The sequence below is a fragment of the Copadichromis virginalis genome, linkage group LG8 (assembly GCF_057382275.1).
Source record: "Copadichromis virginalis isolate Kocher_CV1m ecotype Utaka linkage group LG8, C_Virginalis_male_GT1.1, whole genome shotgun sequence".
NCBI classification, from domain to species: Eukaryota; Metazoa; Chordata; class Actinopteri; order Cichliformes; family Cichlidae; genus Copadichromis; species Copadichromis virginalis.
In genome coordinates, this window is record NC_140625.1 from 8,488,476 (window position 1) to 8,516,212 (window position 27,737).

The 27,737-nt window shown below is 41.4% G+C and overlaps 1 protein-coding gene and 1 long non-coding RNA gene across 2 annotated transcripts in view; one reads left to right on the forward strand and one right to left on the reverse strand.

Moving 5' to 3' along the window:
* The window catches only part of pkd1b (polycystic kidney disease 1b), a 32,651-nt gene extending 9,546 nt beyond the window's left edge, over positions 1-23,105 (forward strand). Inside the window, exons 11-41 of the mRNA XM_085465574.1 lie at positions 469-621; positions 760-900; positions 1,072-1,348; positions 1,556-1,658; positions 1,784-1,912; positions 2,033-2,183; positions 2,688-2,825; positions 3,659-3,803; positions 3,881-4,567; positions 7,001-7,154; positions 7,250-7,505; positions 7,607-7,802; positions 7,934-8,101; positions 9,534-9,674; positions 9,838-10,048; positions 10,148-10,271; positions 11,775-11,918; positions 12,008-12,329; positions 12,505-12,616; positions 12,706-12,863; positions 13,321-13,523; positions 15,662-15,859; positions 15,941-16,095; positions 17,881-18,081; positions 18,516-18,690; positions 18,804-18,986; positions 19,060-19,164; positions 19,252-19,386; positions 19,466-19,668; positions 21,201-21,312; positions 21,413-23,105. Of these exons, the coding sequence (XP_085321700.1) occupies positions 469-621; positions 760-900; positions 1,072-1,348; positions 1,556-1,658; positions 1,784-1,912; positions 2,033-2,183; positions 2,688-2,825; positions 3,659-3,803; positions 3,881-4,567; positions 7,001-7,154; positions 7,250-7,505; positions 7,607-7,802; positions 7,934-8,101; positions 9,534-9,674; positions 9,838-10,048; positions 10,148-10,271; positions 11,775-11,918; positions 12,008-12,329; positions 12,505-12,616; positions 12,706-12,863; positions 13,321-13,523; positions 15,662-15,859; positions 15,941-16,095; positions 17,881-18,081; positions 18,516-18,690; positions 18,804-18,986; positions 19,060-19,164; positions 19,252-19,386; positions 19,466-19,668; positions 21,201-21,312; positions 21,413-22,291 (6,459 nt within the window). The 3' untranslated portion in view covers positions 22,292-23,105. The remainder of the gene's footprint in view (positions 1-468; positions 622-759; positions 901-1,071; positions 1,349-1,555; positions 1,659-1,783; positions 1,913-2,032; positions 2,184-2,687; positions 2,826-3,658; positions 3,804-3,880; positions 4,568-7,000; positions 7,155-7,249; positions 7,506-7,606; positions 7,803-7,933; positions 8,102-9,533; positions 9,675-9,837; positions 10,049-10,147; positions 10,272-11,774; positions 11,919-12,007; positions 12,330-12,504; positions 12,617-12,705; positions 12,864-13,320; positions 13,524-15,661; positions 15,860-15,940; positions 16,096-17,880; positions 18,082-18,515; positions 18,691-18,803; positions 18,987-19,059; positions 19,165-19,251; positions 19,387-19,465; positions 19,669-21,200; positions 21,313-21,412) is intronic.
* The window catches only part of LOC146702645 (uncharacterized), an 89,763-nt gene that overhangs the window by 19,338 nt on the left and 42,688 nt on the right, over positions 1-27,737 (reverse strand). The gene's annotated exons all lie outside the window — the stretch shown is intronic.

Below are 27,737 nucleotides of genomic sequence, written 5' to 3' on the forward strand. Positions count from 1 at the left end.
AAGATTTCTATTGTATTGCATTCATTCTGTGTCTAACTATGGATGATCTGATATCCTCATGTTGGTGTTGTTCCCAGACCATCATGAAAATGTTGTTCCAGGTTCAACATTGCAAGTGACCAATCACATTGTTGTGACGTTATTCTTTTGCGCGCCAAGCCATTCGTGCATTTATGAAATTCCAATGTTGCAAGGACAATATCAATTCTGCTTACTGTTTATTAAAGGGTTACGGTTAGGGTTAGGGTTAGGGTCCGTTGATCGGCGGACAGAGGTGGTTTCTCGCAGCTTAAGTACAGTTTTTTGTTTTACGCCGGTTTTTCCCGAAGTCGCAAAAGTATGACGTCACAACAATCTGATTGGTCACTTGCAATGTTGATCCTGGAACAACATTTAGTATGATGATCTGGGAACAACACCAACACGAGGATATCAGATCGTGCGTCTAACTATAACAACAATTTGCAGAACTCCAAAGAGTCCTCTTTTGTAAAGCAGCCCATCGGGTGGACCAGCAGTAGGATGACTATACAAAGCAATCATCTACACCCTGGCACAATCTACATTTTCACCCTTACTGTGCACAAGGAAGGAAGGAAACCTTCCTCTGTTAACCAAACGGTATGGAGTTATGTTGAATATTGCTTGCAATCAGATGATTTTGGAGATATAAGCAGGTATGGATGAACTTGTCACTGAGGGAAGAAGCTACTGGGCTGAATGACCATCAAACCTTGTCTTATGTCTTATTTCTTTCAGGTAACTGTCAGTGACGCTCACTTGCTTCCTGTGACTATAGAATGTGTATCCTGTTCTGTTCGCTCATCTGCTAACCACATCAGTTACAACGCCCCCGTTATCCTTTCTGGACGTTGTGGACAATGTGATGACCAGGCACAGGTAACTATTGTCAAATTAAATGCAAAAGAAATATTGTGTGAGGTTGTATTTAATTATTTCTTTAGTAGATAAATTAAAGTAATGACTGGCTGATTATTTTTAAATTGGGAAATATATAAATATGCCTATATATTTTGTTATTACTGTGATTCATGAACGTGTCTTCTACAGTACAAATGGAGAGCTCATGACCAAAGTGGTCTGTCCCTTGTCCTTGATGAGGTCACCACTAAAGGGAAATATTCTCGCTTGGTGGTGCGATCAGGCATCCTTCAGCCAGGACAGAGTTATTACTTTGCCCTAGATGTAGCCCAGCCTCACAGTGGGGAACGGGGCAGTGCCGTCTTGATGATACAAACAAACAGTCCACCACACGGCGGCCTATGTGATCTGAGTCCAGAGTCAGACATACAACTACTGGAGACAAAGGTCACCTACAACTGTTCAGGTATCACTAAGTTATAAAACGACAGGGCTACACAATCTAATTTGCATTGATGTTTTCATCTGACAGGTTAAAAGTGTAAATGTTTTTTTTTTTCACACTTTTCAACCCAGCTGACAAATTTAATGAAACAAGTTAAAATCACACAGCTGGAGTTTAATGTACGTTGTTGTTTATGGTTGTGTCTAACATCTGCTCTCTCTGGGATAGGATGGCAAGATGATGAAAGCAGAGTCTCTCAGTTGATCTATACCTTCCAGGTGGCATTATGTCAGCTCATTAGCACTGTGTGCCCTGTGCTCACACTCTATAGGTAAATGGCCTCAGCTTGCAGTTATTAATAGACATCCAAGTACATGCAGGCTTAGTTATTCCTTTAAAATTAAGCCTTTCATAACACAAAGTTATAGTTTGGATTGTCTGAATTTTTCTCCCAAGGGGGACACAGTCAACGTTCAGCACGCTGGTCCCAGTGGGAAGTCCTGGACAAAGAGAAACCGTGTCAGTTATCAGAGTCATTCTGCTTGTAGAGAACCATTCTGGGGCAAAGTCTGTGGCTTTGAACAGGTGAGAAGTCGTGTTAGTTAAAATCTAAGAGAATTCTTTATGAATAATACATCTCAGGCCCAGTGTCTGTAAAGTTTAATGCACTGAACTGATGTGGCCCTGCATTTCTGCATTCCCAAGAACACTAACAGTGGAAAATCCTGCAGTCAATGAAGCTGCCAGTCAGTGGCTCAGAAACAAGAGCCAGACTGAACTGTGGGCTTTGGTCCAACATGGTAACCCTCAAGAAATCATCCCGTATTGCATTGCCCTCACCAGCAAGCTCAATCAGGTAGTGTATGTAAAATGTTCATATTCCAGTGCATGTGTCATGGTCTGTGGATTTTGGTATTAGAGATTTTTTCTTGAGCTTTTTTTTTTGGAGTTTTAGTTTAGATTATAAGATTAAAATTCTATTAGTCCCGTCAGTGTTTCCTTCTGTGTTTTCCCTCTGTCAAGTTAATTCATGTTTCAGTGATTATTCATTTCCTTTTCTTCTTTGGCAATCATGTGACTGGTGTTTTGAGCTCTCCTGGGTGAATGGTCTTACATCGTGTCTTGATGCCGTCTTGTACCCAACATCCCGATTGCCCTGCCACTCATTATGTATTTCGATGTTCTTGAAAATTAAATCTCTGTATTCCTGTGTCCTATTGGTTCCCTTTTGGAAAACGATTTTACTTGGATTACCTCTTATTGATTTCCTTTTCTGGCCTGTAGCTACTAGTTTTGTAATAAAACTTGACTATTATTTGTTACTTTGAATCCTGAGTCTGCACTTCACTCCTTTCACCAGATGGACTTTGAGTGGACTGCCGAGGAACTCATGGATAGGAGGGAGATCCGAGAAAATGTAACAGAAGCTCTCGCCTCTCTCCCTGTGTCCACCTTACTAGATGTTGATCAGATCAGTGCGACACTGTCGCAGTCTGTGGTAAGGAACCCACAGACAATGCCCAGACAAAAACTGTGAGCTTGAGGGGAAGAAGCAACAGTTTGACATTTTGGAAAAATTTACTTGGCTTTCTGGTAGAGAATTGAAGGAAAAGGTCAGCACCACTCCCCCACTGCAAGCTTAATTTAGCTCACAGACGTGAAATGGAGCAACTTTGGGCTTCGGTATCTTGCTGTGGGGGGTTCATGACAAAAGTAGTAATACTACAATGCAAAAAATAAATAAATTACGTACCTACTTATTATGCAGAAATTCAGCCTTTTACATTATATTACTGGATCATAATTATAGATTTAGTAACAAGAGCATGACTTTTATGTTTTATGTACTATGTGAAGTGTAAATATCAACACTGATTCCTCAGAGGCATCCGATGGAAGACAAAACACTGCTCAGTAGACCATTTAACACTTTATTACTTCTAGAAGGGAGATGCGTCCTGCATGACACGTTGCCGTGGATCTCAAAATGGTGGTGTGCCCCTGACAGTTTTATTACAGAAGCTCTCTCATTCTAGTCTAAACAATAGCGTCTCAGTAACTTTCCACTAGAGATGGTCCCCTCTTATCTACATTTCCCCAGGCAAGCGTGAGTGAGAGTCTGCAGCTTTCTACTCTCCAAGGACACATGGTCTAATGCCTTTATTTTTCAGGGCTGTGTCCACTTAATACTACACTATATAACTTTATAACACTTATTATTAAAAAGCATAGAATTATTGAGGCACTGCAAATTATTTAATCCCAACAGAAGCATAGTCGTCTTCTTTTTCTTTTTGCTTGCATTGACATTGCATGTTTTCTTTACTCCAGGCTGTTCCCAGTGAGTTGGTACGTGAAACCTCTCAGAAGAAAGTTTTGGAAACTGTGGGGAAGATGATCCATGTAATAGAGAAAGAGACGGATCCTGCCGTTTTGTCAGCCGCAGATAAGGGAAGAAACATCCTTAATGTTATAGGTGCTGGCCAACCACCATCTCCTGCATGAAATAGTCATGTACTGACATCAAATTTACCATATTCTATGTGTTTCCAGGTAGTACTCTGGCAGCCGCGTCTGAATCATCCAGTGGTTTTTACCCAGCCTACTCGGGAACTCTGCAGGGAGCATCAGTAATCTCCCTGTCAGCACTGAGTCATGCTGGAGCTCTAATGCGCACACTGATGCGTTCATATGTTTCTGGCGAGGTGCCTTTTTTGCTGTCCACCAACTATATCACCTCAGTGGGTTTCCAAGGAGACCCTTCTGATCTCCTCTGCCAGTCAAACCAGATAACGAGGCAGTCATCATTTCCTGACAAATCTAAGGCTTCTCATCATTGTCAGTTTACTATGCCCTCCTCCCTGATAGCTCATCTGGAGAATACAGAGTCTGAGGTGGTGCAGGTGTTGTTTGGTTTGGATAAACTACTGGATAACAACGCTTTACTGGAAGGAGCCAATCCTCCAATTTCCACCACTCTTGTGGCCATGGAGCTCAGCACTCCTCAGGGTCAGCCCATACCCATTGTGGGTTTGGACCCTGAACAAGCCATTCAGGTCGCCCTGCCAAATAAGTACTCGTTGGATCATGGAAATGAGAGAGTAGGTAAAGATAGGAATGGGACATGTCTTACTGTAACACTACCGACTAAAGGACAGCTGAACTTCACAGTAAAAGTTCCAGATAGCCTGGATGAAAATGCAGGTTTATATATCGCCTTCAAGTTCACCTTGGCGCCAGGTACAGTTTCTTTATTTTTTTCTTACTCTGGGTCTGTCCTGCTCCAGATTTGTTACCTGTTTCTGTTTTCATGAGTGTAGAAGTTTTAGCTAAATACCCATTACAAATATGAACACAAAAGCTACTATTTCTTAGTTTAAAGCCTCTTATTAAGTCAATACACAGTTCCTAAACTCTATGGGGTCCTTTAGCATATCACAGCTCATTGCTTTTATAGCCTGATACTTAATGGAGCTCTGTGGGGTTTTCTTGCAAACACAGTTACAAAAGTTCATATTGAGTTTAGAACATTGTGTGTTTTTTAGGTCTGATTTTAAAGACATTAACCTCTTCTTTTCATAAAATATTCGCAAGGCTGATATAACTGTTTAACATCCTGGGCTGTTGTTTATAAATAAATACATTTACCAGGTAAAGAAGAGTGAGCTGGGGAGCTATCAGCTAATGCTTGCGCTTACTAGCTATCTTGATTACCAGGATGCATTTATGTTTTTACACCAGGAAAAATAGGTGTAAATAAGTGCTCTAGTCTGAAGCCTTGAGATAAGCAATGTCATCATCACTATTCTTGTGTTTTGAAACCAGATGTGCCGAGCTAGTAGCCAGGATCTCAGTGCAAAAATCCATACACTTATTAGCTAACTATCACAAACCTTAGCCAACCCACATAGCAAGCAGGTCTGGCCCGGATCTGGTATCAAGCCGGCACTGCTGGTTAATTTCTATTTAGTTCTTAAATAGATCCAGCACAGCACAAATTAAATTTCTTTTAGCAATTATTGTTTTTTTTAATGTCACAATTCCAACCCTGCTCCTTTACCCGGGCTTGGACCGGCAAAAGTGACCCGAAATAGGCACTGTGGTGGAGTTACTTTGTGTGTGTGTGTTTATAAGTAGTTTTAAACCTTGTGATCCACAAAACAGCATAAGAGTAAAAGAGTAAAAGAACTGACTGCGTTACAGCACCCGCTGCTTGTTGAGAGTAAAAGCGATACGCGCTTTCACGTCTTTTTTTAGCGACTTTTTTTTAGAAAAAAAGTCGCTAAGGGGTCTGAAAGCTTGCTAAATATAGTGACAAAGTCGCTAAGTTGGCAACACTGTGTGGGCCATGTGTAAGCACATTGTGTGGGACAGATCCGGGCCATACCAATTTTGCTATGTGGGTGAGAGTGTTTAACTCTAGCCAGGATAGTCATTCTTTCTGGTACTATGACCTAAATTTATAAAATGGATTAAATATTTTATTCATATAACCCAAAATGAATACAACGCCAAGGGAATTTTCTTATATACTTCAAAAGGACCAAACATTTTTTGCAGCCTCCTGGTGGCTGCTAAATAATATACAGGTTTAGAGCTTTTCAGACCCAAAGCTACTGTGCTATAAAGATATATATTTGCCCCCTTTCTTACACAATATTTTTTACACATTACACATTTTATCAAACCTGTACATTTCATATAAGAAGCCAAATCATAATATTAGACAAAGATTTAAATTATGTCTTTACTTTAGTAAATAATGATATCATTTATTAAGAGAAAGAAGTTATCCAAACCTGGTCTTTTATGAAATGAAAACAGATGCAACAGGAATCAAACCTTCCAAAAAGTTCAACTGTATTTTCCCCAAAAGTCTTGGGGATCATCAGGATGTTTTCCATGGTTTTTGCCATGGACCTCTCCCATGCCATCTTTGCCCATCTCTTTCTTATTATTAAATCTTGAACTCTGACCTTAACGGAGACCTGCAGCTGCTAGATGTTGTTCCGGGTTCTTTTGTGACTCCTGGATGAGTCAGTGATGTGCTCTAGAACTAATTTTAGTAGATCGGCCACTCCTGAGAACATTCACCACTATTCAAACTTTCTTCCATTTCTGAATGTCTCACATCATACCACTTTTTCAAATAGGGCAAGGTAGATTTAAAAAGTTAAAAAAAAAAACCCCATCTATTTTGTATTTTTACAGGTTATCTTTGTCTAATGCTAAAATTTGTTGGAAACATTGAAGTGTGACAAATATGCAAAACAAAAAAAGAATAGCACTGTACGTCTGTTGTGCATGATTCTAGTTTTTAGTCAGTTTATTACAGTCCATAGTGACTACCTCAGGGGGCAAACATCACAGTCAGGGAATAGCTTTTTATCTTTTTAGATAAATAAAATAATACTGTTTAAAAATAATCAGTGTGTTGCTGTTACTTTACTGTCAGTCCCGAACAATGCAATGACTACTATACTTACAAAATATGAATGCATTTTCATTAATAAATGTACTAATAACATGAGTGTACACATTTCAGGATAGGAGGTATCTTTCAGGACCAACCATGTAGTGCCTCTTGTACATAATTATTTATTAAACCTGCAATATATGTTTGTGCTATTATTAATAAAATTACTGCTTTTAAACTGCAATATCCACCACTAGGAGCAGCTCCACTGCCTGTAGGACATGTCAAGATTGAAGCAAGCTCTGCAGTGCCGAGGACCAATGCATCCCAGGATTCCCTGATGAGAGAGTGGGCTCTTACACTCTCTCATCTGGCCAGCTCCTCGGAAGAAACCATTTTTCTGTCTCCCCTGTGAGTCACGGCTCTCTTCTGCAACTCACTGCTCTAATTGCTCATTTTGATGAATAAAGATGACCTTCACATGAATTAATTTTCCTCTACAACAGTCTGAATGGGACAGATACGCCTCTTTCTGTCAACCTGAGTTCATCTCTGGTCGACGGCGGTCCAGTCAATGTGTCTGTGTGCGTGTTCAGCTCTCTGTGCCAGTACTACAATGTGAAGGAGAGGCGTTGGAGCCGGGAAGGTCTTCAACCACTGGAGGGCAGCACACTCCACACAGCGCTATGTCTCACCCAGCACCTCACCATGTTTGGGGCCAGTTTGTTTGTTCATCCAGGGGCTGTTGTTTTGCTACCACCTGTACGTGAGAACACAGAGGATTACAGCAGATGTAGATATTTTAAAATAAAATAAATGCATGATTTTTGCTCTTTTCCTTCTCCCCCTATTCAAATCTGCAGTCAGGAGAACCTGTGAGGAACATGGTGGTAGGGATTATCTGTGCTGCCCTGGTTTTGATTCACCTGCTGGTGGGGCTCATTGCCCACAAACTGGACCACTTAGACAGCCTGAGACTGAGTCAGGTACCACTGTGTGGGCGAACCGGGCTGTACCACTACAGAGTGCTGGTAAAGACTGGCTGGAGGCCCGGTGCAGGTCAGCCAAAGAGAAGACATTAAAGAGACAGAAAATGAAAAGCCAAACATTACATGTAATGGCTGAATTATCCTGTTTGAATGCTTTAAAATTAAATGGAAAGTGATCGTTTCTGTGGTGCTACCCTTCAGGGACTACGGCACATGTTGGCATTAGTTTGTATGGTCTGAAAAAGAGCGGCTCGCACCATCTGCAGAGGGATGGAGCTTTCCAGCGTGGCAGCCTGGACCAGTTTCATGTGGAGACAGATGACAACATGGGCGAAGTCTGGAAAATTCGCATCTGGCATGATAACACAGGTACATTATGTGGTCACAATTACTGGACCAGGCCTCTTCAGTTATTTCCAGTTCTGTTCCCTCAGGTGTACAAAATCAAGCACCAGGCAATCTAGTCTACCTTTAATGATTTTCAAAATAGCAAACAAATCAAATGTAAGAATGATATTTCTTTTGTTTTATGTTTTATTTTGTTGTGTTTTACACACAGTCCCTTTGAACACGTGATCACATTTTCCTTTAACACCCCTCTGTTAGCATTTGGGAACTCAGGAGGGAAGTTGCTTAACAGTTTACGGCCTCTTTTCTCCTGTTTTTAGTCATAATGTCCAAGTTTTTTACTGGGTGACAGGTGTGAGTTACAGGTGTGAAAGCTGAGCACCCAACTCTTGCTCCAGAACTATACATTCTCAGCATGGTTTGGCATTGCCTTTAATTTCCGGATGACAACATATGGTGCCCCAAAACGGTATATATATTATTCATGAATAATGGTGCCTTCAAAGATGTTAGAGTTACTCATTAATGCCATGTACACCAATGCACCCTCATGCCACCACAGATGCTGAGTTTTTAATTGCGCACTCATAAAGAAATAAATAAGAAATTGTCCCCTTCTTTAATAGTCAGTGTACACGATTAGCAAAAGGAAAATAAATATTTTATTGGACAGTTTTCCATCTGAGCTTGGGAGCAAAAAAAAATCCCTTTTTAATTGGGAGAACTTTAAAATACAGCCTACAAATTTAAATTCTATTGTAATTTTCATCAAATTGAGCCTTAAATTTGAGCTACAACTCTGCAGTCGTGGGCTGGTTAGTTCACTTTATAATATTGCTCACACAGCTTAATTTATTGTGTAATTATGGTTTAGGATGCAGCACTTAGTCCACTCAGCATTACAACCTGCGTCCTTAAAATTATTGTGTGGTTAAAATGTAAGGCAAGAGAAAAAAGGAACTACTAACATATTTATTTACTGTATGATTTGTGTCTGCTTTATTAAAATATTCAAAGGTGTCCTTTACAAATGCTTACAGTACTTTATTTCTTCTTACCAGTAAGACCTCAAATTGTTACTCCCTCATTCTTGTATACTTCCTGGTAAATATTTTAAGCTAATTAAAATGACAACTTAATTTTGGATAAATTGTATCAGAAATACACAGTAAACTTTGGGGAAATTACACCCTATGTCATGTTTTATTAAGTGCTACCTTTTCTTTGCATGGTAGAGTCCATACTTGCCTCTGTGGACAGACACAAAACACCATGTTCAATAAAGTGTTCCTGTATTTAAAGTGTAAGTATAGGGATTAACTAGAAACAGTTTTTCTAGTGAATGAAATGTGTGATTAATTAGTAACAGTAAGTGTTTAAGACATGTCTGCATGTGTGTGTGTGTGTGTGTGTGTGTGTGTGTGTGTGCGTGTTCACATGCATGTAAATACAGGTTTGGACCCATCATGGTATGTGCAACATGTGGTGGTGTGGGACCCTCAGACAGACCACATGTTCTTCTTCCTGCTAGATGATTGGCTCTCTGTTGACAATGAGACGAACAGCACAGTGGAGAAGGAAGTACTTGCCTCTTGTAAGGTTACAGATGTTACTCTGAACTCAACTGTTTAAATGGAAAAGCACTAAGGCCATTTCTTAAGCAGACCTATCAAAGTTCCACTTTGTGTGCTTTCTCTTCCTGTAAACTGAAATATTTTTCTTTCATTGTCTTTGAACCGTTCCATTTGTCCCAAAAGGTCCAGAGGAGCTCACTCTATTTAAAAGGGTGTTCACCTCCCAGCTGATATTTGGCATGGTCGACCGCCACCTGTGGCTATCCCTGTTGGAACGCCCCCCTCACAGCTGTTTCACGAGGGGACAGAGAGTTACTTGCGGTGCCCTTATGCTGCATCTCTACCTGGCACTGGGGGCTCTGTGGTATGGAGCTGTTGGCACTGTGGGGCACAGGTGAAGTGACTGAGAGTACTCAATACTCGAAGATCTAATAATTCCAGATATAAGCCAGTAGATTATTGATCAAATCGATATGTGTTCTTTATACTCAAGTGGACCCATTTCAGCCCATCTGCTCGCCAACGTGGAGACGGTTGCTGTGGGGATGACTGTTGCTGTGCTGGTGTTTCCTCTCCAGTGTTTCCTCTGCTTCCTGTTTAGAAAAGCTCACAGTCGGGTAATTAAAAACTGTATCAACTTTTTATTTTTATTTTTTTTAACTAGTGAACCTATTTAAAGTAACTTGAAGATCGTGGGGGCGATCGTGGCTCAAGAGTTGGGAGTTTGCCTTGTAATTGGAAGGTTGCCGGTTCGAGCCCCAGCTTGGACAGTCTCGGTCGTTGTGTCCTTGGGCAAGACACTTCACCCGTTGCCTACTGGTGGTGGTCAGAGGGCCCGGTGGCACCAGTGTCCGGCAGCCTCGCCTCTGTCAGTGCGCCCCAGGGTGGCTGTGGCTACAATGTAGCTTACCATCGTGTGTGTGTGTGTGTGAGAGAGAGACTGGATATGTAACGCGCTTTGGGGTCCTTAGGGACTAGTAAAGCGCTATATAAATACAGGCCATGCATTAATTTCAAAACATTAGACAGAATACTTGTGCCATCAGAGAGTTGCTGATTAGAGGTTGTGTCAGCTGTGCGTCCATGCTTTGTTTGTTAAACACTCTCACGCACATAGCAAAATCGGTATGGCCCGGATCTGGCCCACACAATGTGCTTACACATGGCCCACATACCGCAAAGAACAATGGCCCTTTGGTGGCCCAGATCTGGTTTGCCAGATATGGGCCAGCACAAGGCCAGTTGTAGACACACTGCTGGCCCTGTGCTGGCCTATAACAGTTTCAGCTCTGGCCCCAGATGTCAGCCTAATGTGTACCTTAATCAAGCCATGTAATACCAACATGTGCTGGAACATGATAGTGCAAAAGTAACATGACAAAACTCTGTTCAGACAGTGAATGGACTGATTCTTATATAGTGCTTTTCTACTCTCCCAGATTACTCAAAGTGCTCTATACAACATCCCACATTCACACACTTTCTCTAAGCTGAGTTCTTACTAACTACATTCATACACATTCACACTTATAACATGCAGACAGGGATCGAACCACTAACCTTCCGATCAATAGGTGGCCTGCTCTACCACCTGAGCTACAGTCACCCACTGGCAAAGATGAGTAAACCCTCACTAGATTTTGGATAAAGTGTACACTCACAAACCTGTCAAACCTGCATTTGAAACGTTGGCTACCATACCAGTATAGTATTGCAACATGGCATTTGGGTCTTCTAACTAAAATAAGAAAATAGGAACATAAATAGTGCCATCATTGCCAGACCTGGTCCACATCTGGTTGACATACATCCTGCCATGACACCAGTCAGTCAGAAGTGCCAGCTTGATACCGGATCCCAGCCAGAGCTGTTTTCTATGGGCCTGGGCCACATGAACCAAACCATAATCGTGCCAGATATGGCATGCCATCACATAGACAGTGCCATCTATGCCAGGCCTGGCCCATATCTGGATGACATACGTCTTATCATGCCAGAAGTCCGCCAGCAGTGCCGGCTTGCTACTAGATCCGGGCCAGACCTGCTTGCTATCTGGGCACTTGTGTGAGAGTACACTCAGAAATGTTAACGCTGCAGGTGTATGTTTACATGTGACTCAGGTAACTGTGGACATGTCAGTCCCTCCCTCTCCTGTTTGTCACTCTGTGGAGATGGACGTATTCCTTGGCCAATCGGAGTTCTCCTGCCCTACTTTTCTGTCTTTGCCAGATTCCTCTGGCCGAGTCACTGACAGTCCTTCATCCGTAAGGACATGCACATACACAGTATACTTGTTATTTTACTCCTGTCTTTTTCTTAGAATAACTCCAGTTGTTATTCTATCTTTCTCCAGTTGCCGGAGAGTAAGGCCTTAGACTCCAGCATCCTGGACTTCTGGGCTGCCTCTGGTTTGGTGCCCAAGAAGTACGAAGCACATCAAGAAGATGGCATCGTAGCGTGGCCATCATGTGACAGCCTACTCAGTCTACCAGTGGGTTCAAGCCCCTCCAAGCCAACCTTAGCCCCTGACCCCTGCAAGGCTTCATCTGCTCGTCAGCTAAAGCGGAAAAAGGCCTTGATGCAGCTTCACTTGACGCCGCACAAATCCCCAGATATGAACTCCAATCAAGTCCAAGTTCACAGCCACAATCTGACAACACTTCTTACTCTTTCCGGTAAGAAACTGTTAAAGCGTAATTAATTTCTGCTATTGACGTGAATGGTCTCCAGCACTTTGCTTCTTGCTGTTTCTTGCCGACTTTCTTTAAATTAAAATGATTCCAAATCTGTTCTGGGAACACCAAGTTTTCTGAATAACATCTGATTCTGTATTCTTGTGTTTGGTACCAGAGGAGGATTTACTCATGTCTATTGAAGCAGCAGACGACACAGCAGATGCTAAAAACAGCAACTCAGACAGTGGGCGGGATTCTCCGAGAACAACATCCTCAGTCTCAACCATGTAAGGAAAATAAAGATTTATTTTTATGATGTTCTTTATTGACAGGTAACATTCTGTATCACTTCAACTTTTTTTTTTTTTTTTTTTAGGCGGAGCACCTCCTGCAGCAGCTGGTCAGAGCACAGTGAGGATAACTCCCAGTATGGCACTGGACTCTATGAGTGTCCATCCGTAGACTCGATGGCAAGCACCTTCCTGCCAAGCACTTCTCCTGACTCCACATGTTCCTTCTACACGACACGCATAGGTACCATAAAAGGTTTTTCTTGTTAATTGTACCCACAAATGTATTGTCAAATGTACTCCAGTACTCCTTCAATGAGTGGATACTGTTTCAATAAAGTGTTTTGGGATGGCTTAAGAATGGGAAACAGATCTGTGTGGGCACCTAATTCCTAATGCAACAGCCCAGTAATGGAGCAGGTCCATAGGGCAGATCCGTATCTGCAATCAGTCGCCCATACTACATATACAAATACAATTCACAATTATCATTTTAGCTAACTATATATAAGTTTAAGGCCTTCTCTATTACAAAGCACTGTACTGGGGAGAAGCTGAATATAAGAAACTGAGGTAGTCATCACTATTTCCATGAGTCCCTTTACAGTTAACCCTGGTTTGGAATCTTTTTGTTAGACTATGAGACAAAAAACATCCTATCTAGAATTTTTTATTCACATTTGGAGATTTTATTTGAACAGGTGTTGCTCGGAGTCAGCCAGGCAGGCTACTTCCTCGCTGGGCGCTGCGTGTCATTTATCCTCTGCTCGCTTTGCTGCTTGGAGCGTGTCTGGCTGTGATGGGACTCTATGGAAGCTGCTTCTCCAGGACAGTAGTACTCATGTGGCTGGTATCAGCTCTTTCTGCCTTTCTCACTTCTGCTCTGCTGCTGGAACCTCTCAAGGTGAGTCAAGCATGTGGTCCAGTTTGTTCACCTCTCAGGGTTTTGGCAGATTATAACTACTTTGACTTGCATGACTTGCATTTGTATAATGTTGAGTTGACGAGACAGTTTTTATCTTTCACGCACTCCTGCAGTCACACACTAATCTACCAATGCTGAAGCTGGATCATGTGCACTCACACAAAGTTCAGACGTTCCAACAGTCATTTCAGTCTAATCAGACTTAGGGTTGCCAACTCCCTGAAAAATACCTCGTGGCCAGGGCCGGGCAACCCAGTTGTCTTCACCCTTCCCAGTGTGGTAGCTCTTTTTTTGTGTGTGAAATTATTTTTTAACCATTTGACTTGAACTTGATTTAAGCAGATGCATATTCTTTGTGATATGACCATATGGGAAACAAATGATCATTTAGCCATTTATTTTTAGCTCACAATGACAACATTAACACAGTAAAACAGGACTCTTTCTTAAACAGAAGCCTGTCATGCTTAACTTTTGAGAATATAAGTAAATCTTTCTTTAAAAGAACTCTGTCCTGCTTAACTTAAAATTATATAAATTAATAGAAAACAATAGAACAAAAACATTCTTGTAACAGTGCACATTTAGTGCATTTAGTACAATTGGCTTCAGTTGAGGTATTATTTCAGCTTTTCTAATGCTAATCAGCTGCTCCTGTTTGTAAACCCGCTTGTTCCCATGATTACGCATCATAACTCATCATCATTATTAATCTATGTATTACTTTTATGTATTAGTCATCTATTTGTTGTAATCATCTATCCTTGCAGTTGTTTATTACACAAAATAAATTATATTATCACACTTCTGGCCACATAGCCCTGATATTCACTGCACATGCCCATATTAACCTTAACCAGAGGGTTTAAAAAAAACAAACCAGTGTTTACATACCATATCTGCTTCTGCCGTGGCCTGGTGGACAAGAAATTGGTAAAGGGTTCCCCGAGCTTTCATGCCCCTCATGTTCTTCATGTGCCCACCATTAGAAGCATGCCTATGGAAAAAGTGCGCCGGCACACAGTGCAGTGCGCTTTATAGGTGTTATCGTGCACTTTTTTCGCTCACACTGCTCGCGCGCAAACACGTAAACGTCGGTGAAAAAGATGGAGCAGCACGGCTGTGCAGCGTGTGATCTGGACACAAGCGATGGAGGCACAACTTGTAGAACTTTGGAAAGCTCATCCGAGCCTTTTCGATGTGGCATCACAAAATTATCACGACCACAACAATCGTGAAAATAGTTGGATTTACATTGCTGCTCAATCACAGCTGCCTGATCAATGTTTTTCATTAGCAATTTAGCAAAGTTGATGTGGTGGTGTGTCTGTGTGAGTGAAAGACAGAGAGAGGGAGAGCGAGCGACAGATTTTCTGTTATAACCTTCATTTTATGGAGGCACAGTGTGAGCACTCAGGTCGCATCAGAGCATCGGGCGGTATAGTGTGAGACCTGCATCGTGACCTACAAACTTCTAACCCCTGTGAGTCAATCGTGCAGTTTGAAAATCGCACAGTGTCTGCCCAGCTTTAGGTGTACTGTCGTCCGAGACTTGCACCGCAGTGTCGGCGTTTGTTTCCCTGTTGGCCATGCTTCTTGTTGTGGTCATCTGTTGTCTTCCGGTATTTTCTCCGTAAGCGACCTTTCCTCGACCAATGAGATGAGCGGTAATCTGACTTGTCATACTCGAATTGTCATAAGTGTGCTGTCAGCTCATCGGTCACAAAGCAGAAGAGGGGCTGGGAATTATGTTTTCAAACAAAGCGTTAATTCCATTAACATTTATAGACTACTTTTGATTCTCACTGTATTACGGGACAAAGTGCGTCCCTTATTAGCTCAATACGGGACGTGTACTTTTGTTTCTAAATACGGGACGATTCCGTTTTTTAAGGGACGGTTGGCAACCCTAATCAGACTTGTCCTTTGATTATCTCTTTGATTATGAATAAAGGCGATGTACTGTTAGCAAACTGGAAAGAGCTGATTAACACTCATTGTTAACACATAAGGGTGGATATTCAGACTTTCTACCCTCTCTCAGATGTCCTGACAGGAAGTTGGGGCAAGGACTTCAATCTCTCTCCATCCAACCTCTCTTGACACCTGTTTTTCAGGTGTGCGTGCTGGCCTTGATCTACACAGTCCTGTGGAGACCTGTGGATCCAGAGGTGGAGGAGCAGCTGGCTCAGGAGGCCACTGTGGTGAGGCCGTTTGGAGAGCAGAGCGGGAAGGTCCGACCGCCATGCGGCTACGGCCTGCTGCAGGCGAAAGAGGAGGCTCGCAAAGTCCAAGCACTGCAGTCAATTATGAGGGTGAGGAGAAAATATTTAAGATTTATTTCTGTCTGGGAATTTTTCTTCCCAGACGTCACACTTTTTTTCTTTTTTTTGCAGCAGTGTGTGTGGCAGCTGTTATTTCTGTTGCTGGTGCTGATGGTGAACTACCAGGATGCAATTGAGCAGGGACAGGCCAGGCTTCTGCACGCCACCATCAAACAACGTCTTCACGCGTCACCCTTGGGGTTTCCCAACCTCACCTCACTCAAAGAGTAAGGGTGACACCAAACGCCACACAAACACAGCACACTGTCGCCACACAGTGTAAAATGTGGGGACAAATCTCGAGTTCTTTAAATTCAAAAGGTCAGAAAACATTTAGATGTTTAATGATTGCTGAGCTAATCGACAGAGGGGCAGATTTACTTAAGAGGGCAAAATAGCATGTGAGGGTGTTGTGCCCTTAAACAGGGGAAATAGTGAGGAGAGATGAAAGAACGGCACAGACACGCAGCTCTCACTCTCACTCGTCTGTATTGAGTTTCAGAAGCAATACAACCAAAACAATATTCTTATGGATGCACTCAGTCTCAGGACAACTGTATCCAAACTAAGTCACTATTGTTCGCTGCATTAGCTGATGAGAATACTTTAGATAACATGAACTGTAGCATTAGACAAAAACATCTTTTTAACTCGCACATGTTAGCTGACACAGTCACTAACTTTTCACAGCAATGAAATAATACTTTAAGTACTGCATGTCTTTCAGTAGTTAACTTATACAGATCGTAACAGAAAAATCTTCACACAATATGGCGGAGTAATAGCGAAAACTAGCATACGCAGCAACAGAGATTAACTGGAACTTCTCAGCAAAATAGTCTGCAATTCACATCTTCCGCTACAATGAACAATGATAACAATGTAATAATCAACAGTAACACACATTTATACAGATTTGTGCATGACAGTTACCTTAAACAGGGGAAATAGTGAGGAGAGATGAAAGAACGGCACAGACACGCAGCTCTCACTCTCACTCGTCTGTATTGAGTGAAGGAGGAAGCGCGCGAACCCACCTACTGGAGCCCTGAGGCATTAACAATGGATCGACGCACAATCAACCCAGGCAAAACTTTCACTGCTTATCTCCCTCTATATTCCCACTGCATATTCTATTCGAAAACAGTCAAAGCAACAAATAAAACATTAATAAGGGCATCACATGAAATATAAGGAACAGAGATGTACAACTTCAAAACTAATCAAATTTATGATCCACCACATAGGGCAATCCCCAAATAGCGCTAATAAATGTGGTCAGTTTTACAGGTGAAATACAAAATTGGTGCTGTTTTTCTAAACAGTTCATTTGAATAACAAGCGAAACAAAAGACGTTTCTTTTTCAGCGTCAATTATTGGCACAATCAGCAGTAAATTGTGCATTTCACACATTAGAAAATCTGTTTGCACGCTTGATTTAAATTTCCTGTTATTTGTGGCTTAAGAAATCTCTGTGTTTCCACCATTTATATGCACTTTTGTAACTGCACTTTTTTATGCAAGTTTGCACTAGAGTAATGTGTTTGCAATTCTGGTCCCAACTCGCTGAAAGAACTGTGTCAGATTTATGCTGTTTATATCAGACATGATAAGAGCTGATTGTTGTGAACTTTGACCTTCTGTGGAGCTCTCAGCCACACTGCTATGTAGCTCCCCGACGACGTTAGGTCAGCTCCAGGTGTGTGTGATGATCCAGTTGGCAGGGCCACACCCACCATGCCTAAAGATGCCCGACACAGCCGCACCCTTACACATGCACACCTACATACGCCTATATATAGAAACAAAGGACAGCAGCACAATACAAGGACACCGTACCCAATATATTATGTAAGTCCATAATTGCTCACCTTAAATTTACTGCCTGGTAATTTTGCTGGGGACTACTTTCATTTATGTGTCAATACACGTTTGGTGGACTGCATGAAACAGTGTTTGTGTTGCCTCCGGAGTGCAACTGTTCAGCTTATTCTACTCTTTCTTCTTGCAGCTGGTTTGACACAGAGCTGTGGATCAATCACACCTTGGTGCCACATCTCCACCAAAACCCCTCACTGCGACTCGTGGGCTTAACGCAGCTGCAGTACACACATGCGCTCGGTAGCCAGGCGGTTCACCTTCAGTCAAACAACAGTGGAACGATACCCGAGCTCCTCACTGCCCTTCACACGGCAGGAAGAAGCAGGAAACAGTAAGTGGAATTGTCAGAGCAACATGAGTGCTTCTCTCAGACATGCTGAGTGTGTTCATCAATACTGTTGAATTGACTCTTTTGCAAATAATGAGGCGTGTGAGCCCATTAGAAGTTGCCAAAAAGCAAAACAATGGAACGTTGTTTTTCTTCTGAAATCAAATGGAGCATTAACACGCAAACGACCAAAAACTGTGGTGCACATTTTGTCTGTGGTGTCCAATCATCTTCTAATGTCGTTATTTATCTGTTTGTTTATGGCCCACAGATTCTTGCATAACATTTACCCTCCATCGTAATGATGAACTCAAAGCTTTTATTTACGCATGGGTCACGCTTATCGAATTGCATTCATTTACATATTCAGTCGACAAAAAAAGGACAAAAATAAAAAGGTGAGTTTTTATTTGATGATTTCTTTTCCTTCGCTCCAGGTTTGAAGCTCTTTCTATAGAGTTCACTCAGTACCACAGAGAGTCTGCTTTATTTCTGTGCGTGTACGTAAAACTTGAGCAGACTCGGACACAAGCCATCACATCCTGTCTCTCTATCCATCCACTCCTCATCCCTTTATCCGTGTCAGGACTGGACCTGCAGACGGCACTTCCGGTAACAAATCCTGCAGTCTTTCAAATGAAAATCTTTCACCATAATCTGGTATTTAGAGCTTAATAGTTAATAGAAAGTACTTCTTCACCCAATCCAATGACTTTATACCGCAGATTCTTCTGCTCATCTCTGCTCTCCTGACTGTACTTGGGGAGCTGTGGTCTGTGGCCACTGAGCGCACCCAGTATCTGCATCAATGCCATCACTGGTTCCAGCTGCTCCTTGCCTTCTTGTTGCTGACAACAGCTATCCTGCAGCTCCGCTTCCTGTCTTGTGCGTCGTCATGTGTTTCCCAGGTAAAGAATAACATTTTAAAAATCCTCCAAGCAAAACAAAATTAGTATTCAACAACCTTTATGTGCTATTTAGCTGCGGTCCCAACCAGACAACTTCATCAACTTCCACAGTGCTGCCCTTCTGTCACAAAGGTCCTCTCAGTGTGCAGCCACCCTGCTCACTCTGCTTGTTTTAAAGGTGAAGTATTGTCTAACACATGTCCACAGATATTTCACTTTGATTTAAAAAGAAAAACAAAAAAACCCAACTCATTCCCATTTCCAGCTGCTGGGAACCTTACGGTTTGTGCAGAGGTGGGCTGCGATAGGCAGAGTGTTGCACAGAGCCTGGAGGGAGCTGCTGGCTCTGGCTGTCCTACTACTGCTGCTGATGCTGCTCTGCACTCACCTTGGGAATGTGGTATGAGCAGAAAAACATCAGCTTAAGCAAAGATATTTAAAAAGGCGAGATGAAAGATATTTGATATGGTTTGTTTCAGCTTTTTTCACAATCAGTAGAAGGTTTCCTGTCAGTACAAGACACCAGTGTCTCAGTCTTGTCCTTTCTTCATGGTCGGATCGTCCTGCAAAAAATCTGCCAGGTCCACCCCATCCTGGGCCCTCTCTATGGGCTGCTTCTCATGGGAGGAGGTGTTTGGGTTTTGGCTAGACTCTGTGGAGCTGTTCTTATCCATACTTACAGGTACACAACATTACCTTTCTTTAGATGCTATGTTTGCTTTAACCAAAGTTAGGTTTTGTTCTTTTTTCAAAGACAACAGAGTTTTGTAGACTATCGAAGTTGTTAGCCCTTGAGAAACTGTGTTTTAAAGACAGAAATAGCCCTTTAAGCCCTTATAGGCCTTAAACAAGTTTATAATCTTGCCATACTGACATCTGATGTTTGGCAATTTGTAGCTGTGAAAGTCTTCTAGGTGTCTGGTTACCTAGAAATTCCATCTTAAGATGTTCTGGGTCCTTTTGACCCAGCATTTTGAGTTTTGTGTTCTAGTAATATTTTGTATTACGGGTTATGTTCAGCTCATTTGATTGTAATTGTTAGATTATAATATTATTTTATGCCATGTTATACCCCTAATTAAAGATTGTGAATTATTATGTAGTTTTAGTTTGCATTATTCTCCTGAATTAGAAGAAGCTGATAACTATTGCATTAGTTAAACTGATTTGCATTACATTAGACTGCTGATTTATTGTGGATGAATGATATTGTTTATGATGCATTATACTGCTGAGTTATAAGAAATACTGTTTGCAGAAAGTCATCGCCTTATTTGTCTGATTAGAAGAGAACAGAATATACTGGAGAGGTTTTCTGCCCAATCTCAGCAGGAGCAGATAAACAGGGAGCCAAGGTCGTAGCTTAGGCGCTGTGTGAGAGAAAGCATGTGAATGTTTAGGCTTTTTATGATAAGGTGGAGGCACCAGAGGCTATAAGAGTTTGAGCAATGCTCCACCATTTTGAGATCTGAGGCTGTCTGCATACGGTGTCCATCTCCCACGCGTGTGTTCATTAAAATCATCGTTTGACTTAACCCGGCCGGACCAGTGTTGTTATTGTGGGTTTTTTCTCTTGTCTCCATCCCCAATATTTTGAACCTTAACATAATGTAAATGGGGAAAAAAAAAAAGGAAGATGATCTGTAAATCTTTTAAACATCCCAAAGTCAGCAATACCCATGAGATCAGAGATGCAGGCTTTTGAGTGCTGATAGCAAGCCAAACTTTCTTTTTCGATTACGTTATAGATGTCCTGATATCTTTGTTTGAAAATTCTTGGCAGACCTCATAATTCATGGCTTTGTATATGATGTTATGTTATCTTGGCCTAAACTCAGCAAAAGCGCTACCAAACCGTGATGGTACCAACCCCGTGTTTCACAAATGGATAAAGTTCTTTGGCGATGGCAAAAATAAAACCTCTTTCATTGCAAAGAAGTTGCACTTTGTAACCCTGCACAGTATTACACACCTTACTGTTGAAGTGATCTTTGAATTTCTATTACTTTTGTGATAATAGAGTAATGTTTTCAGTAAGAATTTCTGTATTTCCACAAAAATATAAGTGGTTGACACAATTTTGAGTGCCACATTGTATCATAGGAAGTTTTGTTAAATGGCATGTTGTTTTGAATGTTTTGCTGAAATTTACTGAAGATAGAGCCACAGAGGGATCTTAAGTTTTAATAAACCATCTTCTTTCGTCTTCTAAAGGGCAGAGCAGGCTGAGTTGTTTCATCCAACCATTAAACCTCAGGACTATCAAATGGTGGAGTTCTTCATCAAAAGGCTCAAGCTATGGATGGGACTCACTAAGGCTAAACAGGTGAATAGACTGCTAAATGTGAAGCATTCCATCAGGAAGGCTGAGTAACTAAAAATTGTAGCTGTTGTTACTGATTCTGCACATTTGTTCCCCTTTCTAGTTCAGACACAGGGTGAAGTTCAAAGGCATGGGCATCCCTCCTTCCAGGTTTTCACAGGAATCTTGTCTCTCCGCCTTGTCTTCAACCGTTTCTTATTCCCGCTCCCCTTCTTCGCCCTCCGCATTCTCGTCCCCACGTCCTCTATCCTCGGCTCTCTCCAATGGGTCTAAGGACTCGTCAGTGTCTGAGCTTGGTTTTGAAGTCCAGCAGTACCTAGACAGTCTGCTGCCCCGTGTTACTGCTCTGTTATCTCGTTTTGATCGGGTCAACCAGATAAGTGAGGACATTTACAACCTAGAAATTAAACTGGATGAGGTTCAGACCAGGAGAAGGAAGACATGGATGAATTATGAGAAGAAAAGTGAAAGAATCTTTGGAGAGTTAGGAATACCAACAGGCGCAGATGAAGGAAGGATAACAGGAGAAGTTACTCACAGGAAGACCAGTCTCCATCATCCCAAGCTACCAGTCTCCCTGCCATCTACACTCCAGTCCTCTGTCCCTTCAGTGTACATGTTTCCCAATACATATATCTCCTATTCCGAGTTTGAGTCAGTAGCAGTTCAACCTCAGCCAGCTAGTGTTGTGCACTCTTGCGAAGTTGCCGACCCTACACCTGGAATCAGTGTATTGTATTCAAAAGCTTCTCAGTTTGAAAAGTTCCCCAGAAGAAGAGCGTGGCATTCTGGGAGCTCTCATTCAGCTGATGCTGCTCAGAGGACATTCCAATTGTTGGAAGTTTCTCCATGTGGAAACGGAGAAGAAAATTCTGCTTTTAATCCCAGACCCAAAAGTGAAGAAGGCTTAAGAAGATCTATCGGGGATGGGATTCCAGTAAAGAGGAAAGCTTGGATCTCTGAAGGACCAGAGACTGAGTGAGAAACATCACAATGGAAGAAAAATGTCTGTGTCTGGAAAACAGAATCATTTGAAAAAAATGACCAAAATGAAGACACACGTTTTTGCTGTTGTCCATTTTATGAACATTTTACTGTACTTTACAACATTCTATAACTCTAAGTGGTAAAGACACTGTGCTGTAGATATTCTGCTCTGCAGATGAATAAAGGCATGACCATTTGATTCAGACATTGCAATATGTTTGAAATCCACTCCAGGAACAAGCAAAAGTCCCTCAGATAGCAATATTAAATTATGAACAAAGAAATTGTTTGGCAAGAAGCAGGAGCAGCAGCAGGTCAGCTTATACATAAAAAAAATTCCAAATAGCAAAGAGCAGGAAACTAGAAAACATCCCTAATTAACAGAATGTTACAGTTTAATTGGACTTTATGCTCCACATCTTTGAACAGAGAAAGTGTTCCCTCATAACATTATGTGTGTACTTCTGTGTGTTTGCTTTAAGTGTTAACATAGCCTAGGACTATTTTACATACACATGTTATATTGTTACCTAACCGAAGGAATAGAGATAATTTAAGGAACAACACATTCTGACATGTAAGTGCTGGAGTGACAAACCCAGTCAGTGGAACCAATGCTGGATAAATGGGGATAGTTCCATTAGGAAGAGCATCTGGCATAAAATCTTAGTCAAAACAAACTTTCAAATTCTGGTTCATAAAGAATAAAATTTCCATACCAGATTAATAGGGGCCAGGTTAACAATGACCGCCTCTGGTACTGTTGGCCAAGAGTGTGCTGGTGGAAACTGTGCTACTGCTGGCAGAAGACAAAGGAAGAAGAAAGGGGGGGCATGTTAGGAGGGAGCCAGAGAGAAGGAAAGGCAGGAGTTTTTATGTAAGAGTAGGGACTTTAAGTCTAAAAGAGAGAGAGAGCTGACTTCTACCATGGTGTAGATATGAACAGAAATGGAGGATGGGTGATCTTAAAAGAAGATTATGTGAATAGTGAGTATTAGGCATTTAACATCATTTATATTCTGCTAAAGTTTCGTTGTTAATATAAATGCAAATATAATACAAATAAGCCTACAGTTTAACAACCCCTTTATAAAAAACTTACATATAACAGAATAACTTATTGTTAACCTCACTGACCTATTACAGTGTTCATAGAGCTCCACTGTATCTCTCCTCCAATCCGCATATCGTACAATAAACCTGTAGCCTAAGACAAATGAACAACACCGAGTAACACAACTAAAGTTATGAAACAGCAACTACTTTGTCCCAGCACATAAGCAACAGTCACCTGTGTGTGTGAGGAATAAAAGAGGAACTGTCTTATTCTTTTACAAATGAAGTCATTAGTTATAAATCACAGCCTTACTTATTTGTGTACAGGATACTCTCTCAAGTCATCTGGTTTGACCAGTTTTCTAGCCCACGGTGAACAATGTTTGTTGACTTATGACTCAGCTAAATTTGTGCTAATTATATATCTTGTGTTTTAGCATTCATAGTTTCCCTATTGACAAAGGTTTTTTACTCAATTTGAAGATTTAATAATGGGCCCTTTGACCCTGTTCACAGTCAGGTCTGCTGTTCTAGTTTTCATTTTGTCCCACCTTCACATTTGTTACAGTAGTCTTCATCTTTTGATTAAACTGTCCTATTGGTGAACCCAGTGCATGCCATGCTATGAGGCTATCTGAAAGACTTGTTTATGCTTGGTTAAGAAGTTAGATGAAAATTAGTGAGATGCAGTATGGCTTCATGCCAAGAAAGAGTACTACAGTGCAAACATGATGTTTTCTATGAGAGCAAACATCATATGCTTTATCTGCTTTATCTACCAATAAAAAAAGATGGCACACACCAATTTGTTAGACTGCAAAAAAAACCCTCTAATTTTCTGCTTCTAACTTCAGATAAAACTGAGATAAAACCTATTGTAATTTGACATAAAAACAGGTTATCAAGCCAGATAGTTACTCTGGAAGACATTATCTTGGCCTCCAGTCACACTGTGAGGAATCTCACAGCCATTTCAATCAGGCTCGTTTCCTCGGTGAATATTAAACATCCATCCATTCGCTTCCGCTTATCCTTTTCAGGGTCGCGGGAGCCTATCCCAGCTGTCATAGGGCGAAAGGCGGGGTACACCCTGGACAGGTCGCCACTCGCCAGTCTGTCGCAGGGCTAACACATAGGGACAGACAACCATTCACACTCACATTCACACCTAGTGGCAATTTGGATTATCCAATTAACCTATCCCCACAAGCTGCATGTCTTTGGACAGTGGGAGGAAGCCGGAGTACCTGGAGAGAACCCACGCAAACACGGGGAGAACATGCAAACTCCACACAGAAAGACCCCGGCCTGATGGAGGAATTGAACTCAGGACCTTCTTGCTGTGCGGCAACAGTGCTAACCACCGTGCCGCCCTGGGAATATTAAACAAACGCGTTTAAATGCTTTCTTGCATTTGTGTAGTATCGCTAAGGTTAGAAACACCCTGTCTCAAAGTAAGGCTAAAAAACTAGTTTGTGCATTCATTACTGTGGAATGCTGTCCAAGCATGTGGGATATTCACTCTTCCATGTTTCTTTCCTAATTAAATGTGTATTTTTTAACTTCTCATGTTCCTTAAAGCTGGAGTTCTTCTGCTACATCTCCCTCCTAGTCTCAGTACCATGACTGCCTCACTGGCTTCAGTGTTGGAGGTCACAGCCTGGAGAACCTGGTGATGTCATCAGACAATATTATTCCATCTTTAAAAGAGACCAGACTGTAGTGGGTTTTACCAAAGCTATATAATTACTCTGAAATCACCCTGTCCTTCAAGAACCTGTACATGTTTGTGTTACCATTAATCTGTAGCCTACAACACAATGAACAGCACAGAACAACACAGCTGAAGCTGTGACGCAGCAAATACTTTGGTCACATGTGTCAATGGGGAAACTATAAATGCTAAAAAAAAGACATTTACAAAGCATAATTTCAGCTGAGTCATAAAATCAACAAACTTTGTTCACCGTATACGTTAGACTCGTCAAACCAGATGGCTTAAGAGAAGTAGAATATAGCAGATACATAGGGGTGATCCTGAAGCCAGTTTGACTTTCTAAAAACAACATCAGTTCACTCAAAAACTTGGATCCACCACCCAAGGATGCTAATACCCCAAACCACACATTCTAAAACACGGCATTTGCGTAGTACGAGTTCAGCTGAGTCATAAAGTCAGCAAACTTTGTTCCCTGTAGACCAAACTATTCATCAAACCTGATGGCTTAAGAGAATAACAGAGAACGATCTTGATGTACTGATTACAGATGTCATTTATTATCTGTTCACTTTGTCAAGAATGAGAAAATTCCCTCTTTTACAACATCAAAGATTTGCAAGCGTAGGAATTTATCAAAGAGAACATAACTTTATACACAAACACACACACAGAAATATATATATAACATATAACAGCTCAGGTTAAGCAGTTTGGAGACAAAGTTAGAGGCAAAGCTGAGATGCAGACAAATTATAGTGGATATATGGATGAGATGGGGGCAGACGGTGACCCTAAAGCGAGCGGTTGAAAGTAGAAGACATTTGTTGGGATTTTTGTTTGTATGTTCTTTTTTTTCATCTGCGTGACTTATTTTATCTCACCTGAAAGGGATTTCATGTTCCAAACCCCTTTTCCTGTTTTTCCCATGAAACTCAAATGAAGTCTATGCGCGTTCACAAGACAGTTTAACCTGAGTACACTCAGCCTATGGTGGGGATATGGAAGCGTTGAGCCAATGAAGATGAATTAGTTGTACCACTTTATACTCTTGTATTCTAGGATTGACTCTAGTATTGGCTTTCACTAAAAGCTAGGAAGGCGTTCATCTTGGATGATTTCATACTGAAAACCAAAGTCAGGCTTGCATCTGTAATTACAGTGAAAAGGGGATTACATTTACTGGTATTTATGTAGTACTTTTATACTAAATTCTAGAACTTAAAGTGCTTTCTTTACTGCAAGGCTCATTCACAAACATTCATACAAGTGATTTTTTTTCTACGCCTAAGCACGTTTAACCTAATACTCACACACTCTGACTCCAGGGGAAACACGTGAAACGATTCAGGGATCAGTTTAGTGCCCAAGGATACTTTAGCATTAAGTTAGTGATCACTGATCTGATTGGTAGATGGCCCACTCCCTACCTACTGAGCTACAGCCGCCCTGGAGGATGCACTGCTCTTACACATGTGCAGGAACAATGCTGAACAAACGTCTGCTTGCATTTATGCTTATTGTATGTATTTAAAAACTGAATTCAGCTTTTTCATCACTCTCTTTGTGTATATGGCCTTTATTTATTTGTGCATTTATTTTTACATCAGCCAAGAAAACAAACTGGGACCACCTCTGAGCATTACAAACTCACAAACACACTCCATGTCCCTCATTTGGGATGTATTAATGTGGTTATCCTAGGGAGGCTGCCGATAATAAAGTGAAAAATATTAAGTGACATTAAAGTATTTTAATGCTTTGGAGACTTACATATATAAAATCTATTAAGAGTAAAATCCAGTTTGGATAGTTTTTAATTGTTAATAAACTCTGAAGAGGGGAATTCCAGAAAAATATGAGAACCTCTGTTTTCATCCACATCGGTCTGAGAGGTAAAGATGTGGCAGAATAACGACAATAGCACTAAAAGTTAGTTTAAGGGGATCACTTTTTTACACTTGCTGCAACAGTGAGTTTTATGTTAAGAAACTGATGATATACTGTCCATTTTTATTCTCTGTCTCTTAAGCAGTAAGTGGTTCTTTGTTGTTTGGCTGGTGGCACTGAAACAGGAAAATCCAGCTGTCAGCTGTAATGTTTGGTTTGATAAAGCAGTTTGTAAATGAAGGCTATGTGGAGGAGACCCTGTGGCAGACCAACAAGCTCAAGTCAGAGACTCTGCGTGGCGCAGTCGGCTGGTGCAATCAGCACCGCGTCAAGCGACAAAATAATCATTTTTTACCCAAGCACATCAAAACAGTTTCTACATGCACATCACATCACACCACGAACATAAACAATTTTCTTACTGAAGCACGATCAGGAATCCCATCAGTATGTCCGCAGGGAAAACCGGTCGATGTCTGTGATGGGCCAAAAAGGGGACAAGATGACTCCAAGGGCGAGATGACGCACTTTTTAGAGCCTTTTCTTTTTCTATACTGAAACAAGAAGGCGGTAAACATGTTCTGAAACTTGAAGTGCTTATTTCTTAGAACCAGCAACATCTACGTCAGCTTTTTGGAGCAGGTCTCCATGGTGTGAATTAGGATTTATAGTTCTCTCATGAATGTCACCAAAACTTAACCTCCTCCATTCTCCACACTCTTACAGAACGTAGCCCACAAATTTCAGCTGAAAATCAGAAGCACTGGCTGTCTTTACA